This window comes from Phalaenopsis equestris, unplaced genomic scaffold (genome assembly GCF_001263595.1).
Source record: "Phalaenopsis equestris unplaced genomic scaffold, ASM126359v1 Scaffold208224, whole genome shotgun sequence".
Lineage (NCBI taxonomy): Eukaryota > Viridiplantae > Streptophyta > Magnoliopsida > Asparagales > Orchidaceae > Phalaenopsis > Phalaenopsis equestris.
Window position 1 is genome coordinate 34,512 of NW_018227489.1, and position 15,072 is coordinate 49,583.

Consider the following 15,072-nt stretch of genomic DNA (forward strand, 5'->3'; position numbering starts at 1 on the left):
GAGGCTTAGCAATTTTTGAAAAGTTTTTAAATATATCACCTGTAGAATCCAACATGTCCTAAAGAACTCCAAATTTCCCTCACATTAGTTGAGTAAGATAAATGAGCTTACACTTGAAATTTTTCAGGGTCTACTTTTACACCATTTTATGATATAGGATGTCCTGAAACAATTCTTCATGCTACCATAAATTGACATTTTTTCCAATTAAGGACTAAATTTTTTTATTCACAGCGCTTAAGAATTCTCATAAAATGTTCTAAATAGGATTTAAATGAAGTTCCAAACACTGAAAATTCATCCATGAAAACTTCAATTTCTTTTTCAATTAAATCAAAAAAATAGCCATCATACATCTTTGAAATATAGTAGGGGCATTACATAAACCAAAGGTCGTTCTTATAAAAGCAAATGTACCATAAGGAATGGTAAAAGTTATTTTCTCTTGATCCTTAAGAGCTATTTTTGTTTGGTAATAATCAGTATATCCATCCAAAAAATAAAAGAATTTATGCTCAGCTAGTCTATTTAATATTTGATCTAGAAAGGGAAGTGGAAAATGATCTTTCCTAGTGACGAGATTTAATTTTCTATAATCAATGCATATTCTCCAGTATGTGACTTGTCTTGTTGGAATTAACTCATCATATTCATTCATAGTTACAGTCACTTATCCTTTCTTAGAAACACAGTGAATCAGACTAACCCATGCCCTATCTGAAATAGGGCAGATAATTTCAGCATCTAACCACTTTAAAATTTCTTTCTTAACAACTTCTTTCAAAACATGATTCAATCTCCTTTAAGGATTAGCCCTAGGTTTGCAGTTCTCTTCCATATGAATTCTATGCATTCAAATTGAAGGACTGATTCATTTAATATCAGCAGCTGTCCATCTAAAGGCTTTCTTATAATTTTTCAAAATTTTCTTTAAACTCAATTCTTCTTCTGTAGTTAAATTTGAGGAAATTATAACTGGTAATGTTGAGGAATCACCTAAAAAGACATAATTTAAATGTTCATGAAGTAACTTCAATTCAAGTTTAGAAGATTTTTTAATTGATGAACAAAAAAATTTATCTTTTTTTGTAGTGTCCAAAACTTCAAAACTTTCTCGAACATAATGTGAATCTTCCTTATAAAAATCTTTAAATTAATCTAATTCCTCTTCTTGCTCGTGTTCCAACTCTTTCATTTCAGATTTGTCTTCAAAAGTTTTTTTGGAATGACATTCATTCATATATTTTATTACATTCATTCTGTAAGATTCATCATCATTACCTTTTGCAGTATACTTCATTGATTTGAAAATATTAAAAGTAATTGTTTGATCATTGAGGCGAATAGTTAATTTTTCTTTCTGCACATCTATCATTGCTCTTCCTATAGCTAGGAACTGTCTCTTCAAAATGGTAGGTATCTCCTTATCTTCCTCTATATCTAGAACAATGAAATCAACGAGAAAGATAAATCAATCCACTTTCTAAAACATCTTCTATAACTCCATTAGGATATGTTATTGGACGATCTGCTAACTGCATAGTTGCAGTAGTAGGGGATATTTCTCCTAATCACAATCTTTCAAATATTAATAATGGCATAAGGTTAATGCTTACACCTAAATCACATAAAGCTTTCCCATAAAAGAAAAAAAAAAAAATAGAATTGTGAAGCTACCAGGATCTTAAAAAAAAAAAAAAAGAAAAGAAAATTTCAGAAAGCCTTTTCTAAGGACTGCACTCTTCCCTAAGTGCAATAGTCTCATTGTCTTCAAACTTCCTTTTTTTGTTAAGAATATCGTTAAGAATATCCTTATAAACTTCACATAACTTGGCATTTGTTCTAAGGCTTCAACAAATAGAATATTAATTGTAAGCTTTTTAAGGATTTCTAGAAATTTTGAAAATTATTTATACAACTTTTGTTGACGAAGTCTTTGAGGAAATGGAGGTGCTGGTTTTTTCAAGTCAACTTTAAGTGGAGAAATAGGTCTCTCTAAACCTTTTGGAGAGTTCTCCTCAAGCTCTTCAATTTCATCTGTCTCTACTTCAATCACTTTTGAAACTCTACCTTCCAACTCTCTTCCGCTTCTTAGTTGAACTACTTTTACTTGCTCTTTCTTCTGGTCTTTTAGATTTACTTCTGTATTACTAGGAAGAGTTCCTTGGGATCTATTACTTAATGAATTTACTATTTGTCTCAATTGATTCCCAATATTTCTAATTGTAACTCCTCGACTTTGTAACTGATTTCCCATTTGTAACACCACTTCTTCTATAGACAACTTTTTCTCCTTTAATTGTGGATTACTGTTAAAACTTGGAGGATAAGTAGGCCTATAATTACTGTTTCCTTGGTTGTACCAGTTTCCCAATAAGTTTACTTGGTTGTTCCCCCATTGCTGATTATTACCACCCGAAGTATTATTTTAATTAAAGTTAGGATGGTTCTTCCAACGTGGGTTATAATAGTTTGAATATGGGTTATTCTACTTGTTGTTTATAACATTAAAAGTTTCTAATGATGCATGAAAATCTACCATTTGGCCTAATGAATTCTCCTCATCATTGCAATTGTTTGAGAAAAATTCATTCCAAATTGGTCTAACTTCCTTGAAATTGGAGCTACTTGATTTGCTAACATTGTAAAAGCATAAGATTCATGAATATTGGCTACTTTCTTAGGATTTAAGCTCTCAGAAGGTGATACACCTAAAATATATAGTATTTTTAGACACATTTTTATACATATTTTTCAGATATTGCGCTTAATGAAAGGTATTTGTGTGTTTTCTTTCATGTACAATTAAAAAGGTGAAAAAAGCTAAAAGGAGTGGAAATGATCAAATTTGGAGCAAAAATGCAAAAAAAGTGCAACAGTGTTTTAGCGCCTAAGCACTAGATCTGGCGCTTAAGCGCTGGTGAAACAGAAAAGGCCGAGCCAGAGGCCCCGCGCTTAAGCGTCAGAGGCAGTTATTTGACGGGTTAATTCTTTTTTCTGAATTTTGAAGGGACATTCGAGGCACCTATTGGCTAATGAGGGTGGTTATGACAACTAGAAACAAAAATATGGTTAAAAGACTTGTGAAAGGAGGCATCTCTTGGAAAATACATCAAATTAGGACACATTTTGAAGAGATGCCAAGGCACCTCTTAGAAAATTATAAAAGAAGGAAGTTGAGAGAAAAATGGGGGGAGTCTTGAGAAGTTCTTGAAATAGTTCGAGGAGAAACTTTTGGAGAGATTTTTCAGGCACCACAAATTTCCTTTATCCTTTTTATTTTTTTTATTGTGAGAGTTAAGAGTGTTGTAAGAGAAAAGAGATTCAAAAGAACTTCAAGAGTTTCGTAAAGGATTTGAGATAAGTTTTTTATCTTTATTTTTAAACTACTTTTGGTTTTAATCGAGCCTTCTTGTTGGTTTGATAATGATTTCTACTTTTAAACTAAAGTGTGGTTTTGTTTTCTCCATGGATTCTAATTAGTTTTTTTTTCTTTTTCCTTAAAATTATAAGTAATTAAAGTGTTGGATGGAAGTTGTAGAGAGTATTAATCTTTAATGTTGGAAGAAGTTGTGATGATTTAATTTCATGTAGTTCATTTACTTTTTGATCTGACCCATCTAGATGTTAAAATTTGTTGTGAGAACATGTACAAACTGGGATGGTATTGTCTCATTCAACAATTGGAAAGAATCACATGAGGTTGTATGAATGAGAATATAATTCATATGATTTAGTGCAAATAAATAAGGAAATAATCTTTGAAGACTGTAGAGTTAGAGGTCTTTAGAGTGACAGGCTAAAGCCCCCAACTTGGTTTATTGAAGGGTAAGGAATAATATTGCTCCTATTTGGAACAACACAATTTGAATACTTCCACTACATAATTCTTATACTTATTACTGATTCATGATAGAAGAAAGATATTTCATATTCTATGTTTTTCTTTCACATAAACTCAAAAGTTATATTTAGAAGTTGTTTTTGTTTTGTTAAAATATCAAAAATACTGAAAAGAATTGAATTTTAATTACTGTAAAAATATCTATAGTTTAAGTAATTGTCTTTCTGAAATAGAAAGTTTGTTATTTAGAAGTGCATATTGTGAACACTCCTTGTGGGTTCGATATTCGGGGCTTAATAAAAAAAATATATATAGTTTAAGTTAATGTCTTTTTGAAATAGAAATTTTGTTATTTATATGTGTAGATTGTGAACACTCGCTGTGGGTTCGATATTCAGGGCTTAATTAAAAGTTTTAAATTACTTGATAACGATATGTATACTTGCGTAGTATCCCACTATATATATATAAATTAAAAAGTTAAATTTTTATTTTCTTCAGGATCAAATTTTTGGTGTTGTTGCAAAGTAAGAAAGATAAGTGGATAATATAATTGCATACATTGTTATAATTTTGCATAAGAATAGTCGGGATCACTCCACTCCTAATACCTAAGGCCATTGAAAATTATTAATAGTCATTTCCTCAATTAAAGCATAAGGGTCATGAAATGGTTTTAACATCAATGATCCATTAGCAGCTACATCGATAATAAATTTAAGATAACCAGCTAATCAATTGTACAAAAGTTTGAATTATTAACCAATCTGGTATAGCATGGTGTGAACACTTTCTCAGTAGTTTTTTAATTCGTTCCCATGCTTCATAAATAGATTCCCTTTCAAAATGACATAAAGATGTGATATCATTTCTAAACTTCATATTTTTTGTTGGTAAATTTTTATGTTAAATCACCCCAAGTTCTAATAGATCCAGGTGCTAATGAATGCAACCATATCTTAGCCTTATCCCTCATGAGAAAGAAAAAAATCTATGTCTTATAACATCATCTGATACACCATCATATTTAAATATAACACACAATTATAGAAAATTGGCAAGATGTAAATTTGAATCTTCAGTTGGTGATCCCCCAAATTGATTATTTGAAACCATATGGATATTAATAAGTTTAAGTTCAAATAAATTAGCCACTATAACATGTTTTTTAATACTATAATGAAGTTCATCTGCTGCAGGGTTTGCATGATCTCTTAAAGGTCTAAACTCTTGATTAATTTCAGCATTTTGATTATTTTGGTTTGTTATTTCTTGAATTTTTTTACCTTTTTTGTATTTTTGATTTTTTAAAATTTTTCTAATGGCCCTTTCTAAATCAAAGTCGTAGGGCACTAGTACTTTAGAACCTGAACTATGCATGCATTACTATAAAATAATATAAATTAAAAACACACAAACTAGAAATTATATAAAAACAATACTACAATATTCCTATAATAAATCTAAAAGTTTAAATAACACTTTCCAAAAATAGAAATTTGCTTTCTAAAAATTTCTTCAAAAATTTTTATTTTCCCCAACAACTGGCGCCAAAAACTTTGTCCCGATTTTATATGACAGTACAATGTATGTGATTATATTCTTAATTTTTCCTAACTTATATTTCTTACTTTGCAAAGGTGCCAAAATCTTGGGCAATTGCTAGGCAAAAACTTGACTTCAAAGCAAATAAGAATGCAATTATTATATTTAAAAATGGGACACTACACAAGTATAAATATTGTTATCAAGTAATATAGGACTTTTCGATTAAGCACCGAATATCGAACCCACAAGGAGAAATATAATATGTAAGAGGAGAAATATAATATGTAACTAGATCAGAAGAAATTAGATAACAATATATACTTTACAAAATATTCTTACTCAAACTATAGATGTTATAATAGGAATAAAAGTTCAATTCTTTTTGGTATTTTTAAATATTTCAAAATAAAGTAAACAAATAACTAAATTTAACTAGGTATTTGTAAGATGAAGGAAATATAAATAAAATATCTTTTTCCTTATCATGAATTAGTAATTGTGGAAGAATTCAAATTTTGTTGTGCCAAATAGGAGTAATAGTTTTCTTTACGCTCACTAGAGAAGCTATAAAAATCATTGGCTAATTTAAAGTTTGATTAGTCTTGAAGATGGGCTAGTTAGGGAAGATACTAGCTCTCACCCTACAGTTCTCTCTTCTCCCTCCACCTGGGGACTAACATCTCATATCAAAATCTAATACTATAAACCAAATTGGGGGCTTTATATTGTCACTCTAAAGTCCTCTAATTCTACACCCTTCAAAGTTTATTTCTCTATTTATTTGTATTTAATCATATGAATTACATTCTCATCCATACAATCTCATGTGATTCTTACCATTAGTTGAATGAGACAATACCATCACAGATCTTACATGTTCTCACGACAAATATTAACATCTTAATTGGTCAAATCAAGAAGTGGATGAAGTACGAAGTTTAAAATTATCACTACTTCTTTCACAACTAACTCCAACATTAAAGATTAACACTTCACACAATTTTCATCCAATACTTAGTCACTTATCATTTTAAGGAAAAAGATAAAAAAGTAAAAAAAAATTACTCATAATTCATGGAGAAAACATAACCACACTTAAGTTTGAAAGTAGAAATCATGCAAACAAACAAGAAGTTTAAATAAAAACCAAATGTAGTCACAAAGATAAAAACTTATCTTAAATCCTCTCCACCAAACTCTTGAAGTTCCTTTGAATCTCTTCTCTTCCTTTCTCTTACAATACTCTTTACTCACTCATTACAACTCCTCTCCTTCTTCTCCCTAAAAGTATCCCAATTAATCTAAGAGAGAGAGAGAGGCGTCGACGATGTTTAAAGGAGGGCGGCGACTCCTCTTCAATTCAATTCAAGTCTTTTTTTTGTAATTTTTCAAAATATGTCTTGGTGTCACTTCAAAATGTATCCACATTCAATGAATCTTTCAAGAGTTGCCTTCTTTCAAAAACCAATTGAATGTATTTTCATGTCCATTAACTATTACCCACGTTTTCACTAAGAGTTGCTTCAAATACCTCTTCAAAAGTTTGTCCAAATTCATTGAATCATCAAGTAACTACTTCTGAAGCTTAAGCGCGATGTACTTAGCGCTTAAGCGTAGCCTTCTCGTTTAAGTGTCAATTCTGGGCACTATGGCGCCACATTTCTTTTGCACACCTCTTCATTTTTTCACCAAATTTGATCATGTTTCACTCCTTTCACCATTTGTCATTAATTTGATTGTACCTGAAAAAAAAACAAACAAATACCTTCCATTAAAGCGCAATATCTCAAAAATAGGTATTAAAATGTGTACATAAAGACTATATATTTTAGGTGTATCACAAACCAACACAACTGCCTAGGCCAACATGCTCTGAGCAGAACGAAAAGAGAGTGAAGATGGTTTCCATTGGAAGTTGGCAGGGACTCTCGCCAGGGATCAGTGGGTGTACCTTCTAATTGCCATCCTTAAAAGTGGGTTTCAAAGTTTGTAAAGTGATTTTGTGCTCGTTATACCCTTACGAAGGGTTGACCTATGAATTCACGGAGACAACCATCGAGGAAACTGACGGTCGCGACAAAGATTCGATTCGATGTTTAATTTTTTTAATGTTAGTTGAAATTTAATTTAATTTCTATTTCAACAAAATTTCGAGAATTAACAATGTGTGGAGAGATCGGGTCGAGATGGAAAGCACAAGGAGTCGCATCCAACTCGAAAGGCCAATCGGGGAAAAGAAGCGCTACGTTGGGAAGGAAAGCTCAGGGACTCACATCCAACCCAAGAGGCAGCGACAGGTGCGGAGTGAATGAGAATAGGATGTCTTACTCCATTTAAGGTAGTCTTATACCTATCTCGAACTGCTGAGAATGTCTCATTAAGAAAGAAAACACAGGGACTCACATCCAACCCTAAGAATGATTGGTTTTATAACTCTCATCTTTTGCCATTATATTGATATATTTTTATTAACATTATAACTTATTTAAATAAATATGGAGCGATTTATATTTTCAGGCGTTTTATTTAAACTTGTCCTTCGACAATGTCAAAGTCTCTGTTTTTATCCATCATCACTCATTGGATCCTTGGAGAGAAGGCATGTGATTATTGATTAAAGTCTGTGGTTTGCATTTGTGAATTTAGAATAAGTTTTAATTTTTCTTTTTTTTGGATTTTTCTTTTTTATGTGATATTGTAGAAATGAATGCGGAGTGATTGTATATTGGAGTTTCTAATAATTAGGATGTCTGGTTGTTCTAGACAAAGTGAGAATTTCATGGGGTAAAAACATTTCACGATTTGTAGGAGATGTGAGAAGTCTAATAGCATTTGCTAGAAAAAAAAGAATTGAATAATTTGATGTTTAATAGTTGATGCACATGATCCTTTGGAAATTATGAGGAAATTAATGATATGGGTTGAAGATGATCAATATGTTGATGGATTCCATTGCTTGAGCAGGAGCAGAACAACTGTAATTGCATAATTAATGTTGCAATTATTAGTTGTAGTAGTAGTTCAAAATGCCATTGGATTGGATTGAAGTGTTTATACGAGAATATAGTGCAAGAAAATTTGTGCAACAAAGCTATTGCACACATTAAAAAATAAGGTCGACATAGAATGTGTTCTACTTGGGTAATAATACAAGGGTAAATGCATTTAGGAATCAAAATTCAAAATTGTTAATGTTGAAGCTCACAATGTGAAATTGTCTTTTATTTCATTTTCAATTGTAAATTGAATTCTTATTTTTTGAGTCTCATTCTATGAAGAATTTCAACTTTTTGATATGAAAACACTCGATGTGCGCTTATAGCTGCTACATGAGATTGTTGTGGGAAATTAAAGTTATTATATTATATATTAGATAAATCCATATGTTACATCAATTTAAAATGAGAATTTGTATAATCTAATTTTCCAATAATCCATTAGAATTGAGGATATTCTACCTTTTTTTTAAGGGGCATTTACATACATTGCACAAAATTCTTATGTTTTTACTTATTTTATATGCAAACTTAGATATTTACACACAAATCACTCAAATATTTAATAGCATAGCAAAAAGAATACATTTACTATTTTTTAAAAGTGAACACACTTTTTTATTCATAGGTTTAAAGAACCAAAGTTTTATGTCAGTAATTACAAAAGTTTAGTTGTGAGATATGTAAATACATAAGAATTGTGTGCTATGTATTCAAATTTCCCTTACATTAAGAACATCATCTATTCCTTTTTCTTAATATAAGTAGGTTCATACAACCATTTTAATTTGATGATATCAATATCTAAACTTTGTTGTTTTCTCACAATACTCCTTCATGATATGGGATTGATGACTTACTAAGAAAGAAAAGGTTGGATTGGTCGAGCGTTGGTTGAAACATTCATTATCCTTTCCAAGAAGGCATGCACTAAATAATCTCCTTGATTGATTGAAAAATATTTCAGCAATTACATTCCTTGACGAGCCTGATGTACCCGCTCATGCCAGCAAGGCTTAGAAGCTGACTAAAAGCCAACAACAACATTCTAACACCGAAAATGTCCTTATTTGATGAATATGAGGCACCAACTCAATGCCATAAATTATGAAGTGAGTGTATCTGACAACTAAATTATTAGATGATCAAATTATCAATAATATGATTTGTAGCCTACATAATGTTACCTTCATCAAAATTTTTTTAAGAAATAAAAGGGTGCAAAGTTGATATCAATCTCTTCTCTTCTGTATTGTCATTTAACACCATTGACATTCACAAATTGGAACCTTATGGGAGTCATCAAGATTATGAGATCATGTAACTGTCAACATTAGGATCCCTAGATGATAATGTTGGAACCTATGCCTGTAGAAGGGAAGCTTGGGATGAATTAAGTTTAGCCTAATTTATGGTCTTAAAGACTAATTATTATCAAAATGATGCATTTTTGGTCCCCATAGATTTTTCTTGTTGAATAAAGACACATTCACTATAATTCTCTAAATCAACCTCTGAAATAATTCAAAAGCCTTTGAGATTTAATACTGGGTGCTTCGTTCTCTGAATAACCATGCGAAATTAACAAGTCGTTGCAATGTTATTGCTTATGTTCACTAACAATATTTTGCTGTGTGCTGCAGAGTAGGCCATGATTCCACCTGTTAAGTGATATTCGACAATAGTCACATAGAACTAGGATCAGAATGACAGGCATGAAACACTTACATTTATACATAGCCATCTACTAATTCCAACAAGAGCTACATTGAAATATTCACCAGATGTAGGAATTCAGAATAACTTTCCTACAAAGGCTTCTTAAAATTTTGGCAACGGCTGCTCATAACTCGGCATGGAATGGTTTATATTTACCCAGAGATACGATGATTCCTTCAACAGAACCAACAGCTGCCGCTATAGACACAAGCAAGCAAATAAAACTCAATATCTGCAGAAATATTCCCTTTGTGCTCAGCCTTGCAATGTTCTTCTGTTTCATGTACATTTCAATGGGAAAATACACAGTCAAGGGCCAAAAGCCCACTGCTCCGAGAAATCCCATTATATCGTTGAAGAAAGGCATGATGATTGCAAGAAGCGTGCTCGTCACAACAAATGCAGTCCTCCAGATTAACCTGAACAAGTTGATTTTGATTGGATAATATCTCCAGCTCGTATCAATCATTTCTTTGTTCAATATTTTCAAGTTCGGCCATTTTTGCTTGACACAGTTTTCAACGGCCGCAAAAACAGGTTGGCTGAACACCTATTTATATGTTCATCAATTAAATCCGAGATTTTCAGATAAAAATGGAATAGCTTTGAGTTATTACTGAAATAAGCAAACCTGGTATGCTCCTAGCAAATGAACCACTATACATATATTGGCAATATCAATCAACCAAAAAGGCTCAAAAAATCCAAACCCAGTAAGCATGTTTCCGGGAGCCTTGTTGCCAAAGGCTGCATATCCAAGGCAGCCACATAGCATGTAGAACACTGTGGTTGTCAAAACACCTATAAAACTTGCTTTTTTCATGACTTGGTTCTCAGCTGGTGTCGATTTCAGCGTATCCTGAATGTTTTACAGAGACAATAATGAAATTAATGTACATATGTTTCATATGGTACTAGAATTTTTTTTCTTTTTTCTTTAGTCAACCTGAATTTCAATTAACACCAAAGAGTAGGAGTACGCAAATGCAATATCTCCAAGTGCCTGGAAGGCATTCCAAATCTTCTCCGCCACCGTCACGTCGACGCCAATCTCGGTTCCGGTGATAGTAGTGGTTCCACCCTTTCCTGCTCAAAGAAGAAATTCAAATTCAATTTTTGACTAAGGAAAATTACTCCATTGATTCAAGTTGTTTGACAAACTTCTCTACCTGAAACAGTTTGGGCCAGCGCAAGCCCAACGCCAATCAGCGAATATGTGAAGGACATTATAGCTGCCAGCATGGAGAGCCACCAGAGGTTATGGAAGTCCGGGAGCTGAGAGAACAAAATTTGAATCACGCCAAAGGAAATCATGTACATGCTATAGGAGATGCTGCAATCCGCTTCATGGCCATTCTTGTGGAAACAACGAGACTTGCTAATAGCTCTGCAACCATTACATTGCCCTCACATGGATCAAATCATTGATTTTCTTATTGTGAGAAACTGGCATTTAGTGCAAAATTGGAGCTTACGCAGCGCTAACGGAAGCCGTGATGGTGTAGCCAACCGCAGTTCCACAGAGATTGACATACTGACTCAGCCCACACATCCATATTTGAGCTTTCCCTGCATCGCTTAGCTTTCAGATCAATTTCTTATAATCAATTTGAGGAACAAAACCAAGCTGTTAATTATGTGGAGAACAGACCGAGATTTGATTTGACGGCTCTCATATAAGTTGGGTTCCGTTTGCCGTTTGTAGGATCGGAGTTGCGGTAGCAATCGGCCAGGAGGCGGGAAGTGTAGAGGGTGATAAGGGAGAAGAGGATGAGGGTAATGGGCCCGATGATCCAACCAAGCTGGGCTATGGCCCATGCAAGTGATAAAACTCCGGATCCGATCACTGCAGTTATGATATGCGCGCTGGCTGTCCATACCGTGCCTGAAAACTCACTCACAATCGTTTTATTTAGTTATCATCAAGAAAAAAAATTAATCAATTGCCTCTCAGATGTTCTAGATGATCTACCAAGCTGTTAAATTATCAGACAAGTGTTAGCCACAAAAAGCCTTCAATGAAAGTAAATAACTCTTTTAGTCATTTTGGATCATCAAGAAAAAAAATTAATCAATCGTCTCTCAGATGTTCTAGATGATCTACCAAGCCGTTAAATTATCAGACAAGTGTTAGCCACAAAAAGCATTCAATGAAAGTAAATAACTCTTTTAGTCATTTTGGTAATGACTGGTAGCCTCCGTTTTCCACCCAATCTAATAACTTTTGACATTATTCCAAATAAATATTTACATATTCTCCAATTTAAAAAAATAAAAAAGAAAAAGGACATTGACTCTGCTTTCTTGGAAGGAGAAGCAACGTGTTAAAAATGAAAAGATATTAATGATTTCTCCTCAACACCGCATGCACTTCGAAGAAAAAGGCTTCTGAAACCTCGACTTCGAATCCAACCCCGAACGCCGAGGCATACTCCTCAATGCAGTTTTGGTTAATGAAGCTGTTTAGGTGTGTAAAGATAGAATGATGCTCCTCTTAAAAAATTGAAGTTTTACACAGTTTTGGATTTTCACCCGTTACATATGGTCTTTCAGGAATTTTTTCTTAAGTTATAGTTCGGGAAAATTCAGATTGAACGACGCCGCGATGTTGGAGACAATATTAAGTTGCTATGGAAGCTTGGATACAGAATGCATCATTTTCATTCCATGATTACAGTGAAATATATAGTGTTCGATAAATCATCTTAGAAACTCCAAAACCATAAAACCCCCGGAGATAATAAAACCAGAACGGTGTTGGACTAAAGAAGCTCCGCTCCATCCATGCGTTGGGTTAAGGAACCAGATGCAGAAGAATGAAAGGGAAAAATAAAATAGAAGCAACTAATTCTAGCAAATCGAAGAAGAAAAATGATGGATAAGAAGAGGGGAGATAAACCTGTCCTCTTCGGCCGGCCATCGTCGTCAAGCTGTTGGCTGGCGTTCGGTAACTGCATGCTCATCTCCGGGATCTTTCTCTCCGAAAGCTCTAGGTTTTCTATCTTCTCCTTGGGCAGAGTAAATCAGTGCGGATTTGCGCTGGGTTAAATATACGCTACGCTCTGTGGACCTTAAGGTAGAAATTAGTATGATACTTTCATTCTAGTTCACAAAAGTTAGAAGGTAATTAATTTCACATAGGCGCCTCTGCTAGAGCTGGACTCTTGCTTTCCATGGACGTAACTTTTAAATCTGATTGTTTGACCTAAATGTTTCTTCAAATGCAGCCTTATTAGAGTGAGTAAAATGAATAAAAAAGTTAGTTTGATGTGATGGATTCAAACTAATTTGATTTGAGTTGTATAATATAATAAAAAAACAAAGAATAATGACATGTGTGAGGATTTAAAAGATGAAGTCGGGATATTTCACAAATTGCAGGAAGACCAACCATTAGAGATTGACAATTTAGCCGGTAATAGTTTCGTATTTCAATTGGTAATCAAAATTTTCGGTTGAAATATGTTAAAACTCATCACAGGGTGAGAAAGAACATAGAAAGATGATAAAAATAATAATAATAATAAAATGATAAATATAATAAAAAAATCTCAATAAATTATCCACAATAGGCATGTCTCCAGATTAAAGAAAATAGTACCAAAATCAATTCCTATGTATTTATATATTTAACATCTAAATCTCAATTTTTACATGCAAACTGTCTTACTTTTACATGCAAACTGTCTTACAATTTAGTCGGTAATAGTTTTATATTTCAATTGGTAATCAAAATTTTCGGTTAAAATATGCTAAAACTCATCACAGGGTGGAAAAAGAACACAGAAAGATGATAAAAATAATAATAATAAAATGACAAATATAATAAAAAAATCTCAATAAATTATCCACAATAGGCGTGTCTCCAGATTAAAGAAAAATAGTACCAAAATCAATTCCTATGTATTTATATATTTAACATCTAAATCTCAATTTTTACATGCAAACTGTCTTACTTTTACATGCAAACTGTCTTACAATTTAGCCGATAATAGTTTCGTATTTCAATTGGTAATCAAAATTTTCGGTTGAAATATGCTAAAACTCATCACAGGGTGAAAAAGAACACAGAAAGATGATAAAAATAATAATAATAATAAAATAACAAATATAATAAAAAAATCTCAATAAATTATCCACAATAGGCGTGTCTCCAGATTAAAGAAAAATAGTACCAAAATCAATTCCTATGTATTTATATATTTAACATCTAAATCTCAATTTTTACATGCAAACTGTCTTACTTTTACATGAAAATGTTGAATTAATTTTGGGACTACAATGTTAATTAATAAATGTGTTGGGTCATCATTTAATAAGTCAAAATTATTGTGGTCTAATTTAGAATTAAGTTTATGACTTTGGGCACATTTGTCATGATATTATAGTGTGGATACCATAAGTGCAAATTCTAATTTGATGAGGGGCAGAATTAGAATTAAGCAAAACTTTTTTGTAACCGCCTGGTAGTTATTGTAACCGCCTGGTAGTTACTTCAAAGGGTGATGGTCCCCAATTTGCAGAGAGACACATCCCTTTCTTGCACCATACCTTGTGCAATCGATCTAATGGACTCCGGTACGCTTCCGCTAATCTATGGTTTATTTCTCTTGAAATAGAATGTGATTTTTTTTAGTCCGAACAATTGGTATCAGAGCCAGGTTCACATTCAGTTTTTTCTTAAGAAATTTTTTTTTTCGATTTTTTGGCCCTTAGCCATTGTTGTTCACAAAATGTTGAATTAATTTTGGGACTACAATGTTAATTAATAAATGTGTTGGGTCATCATTTAATAAGTCAAAATTATTGTGGTCTAATTTAGAATTAAGTTTATGACTTTGGGCACATTTGTCATGATATTATAGTGTGGATACCATAAGTGCAAATTCTAATTTGATGAGGGGCAGAATTAGAATTAAGCAAAACTTTTTTGTAACCGCCTGGTAGTTACTTCAAAGGGTAATG

The 15,072-nt window shown here is 32.6% G+C and overlaps 1 protein-coding gene across 1 annotated transcript; it reads right to left on the minus strand.

Moving 5' to 3' along the window:
• Positions 1-9,942: 9,942 nt before the first annotated feature.
• LOC110036552 (amino acid permease 3-like) lies at positions 9,943-13,261 on the minus strand. The gene is made up of 7 exons (XM_020741021.1): positions 13,007-13,261; positions 11,759-11,992; positions 11,583-11,676; positions 11,277-11,494; positions 11,054-11,193; positions 10,739-10,966; positions 9,943-10,657 (listed from the first exon to the last, which is right to left on the minus strand). Exons 1-7 carry the CDS (start codon positions 13,068-13,070, stop codon positions 10,232-10,234), a joined length of 1,404 nt encoding a protein of 467 aa, XP_020596680.1. The 5' UTR covers positions 13,071-13,261; the 3' UTR covers positions 9,943-10,231.
• Between the last annotated feature and the right edge of the window lie 1,811 nt (positions 13,262-15,072).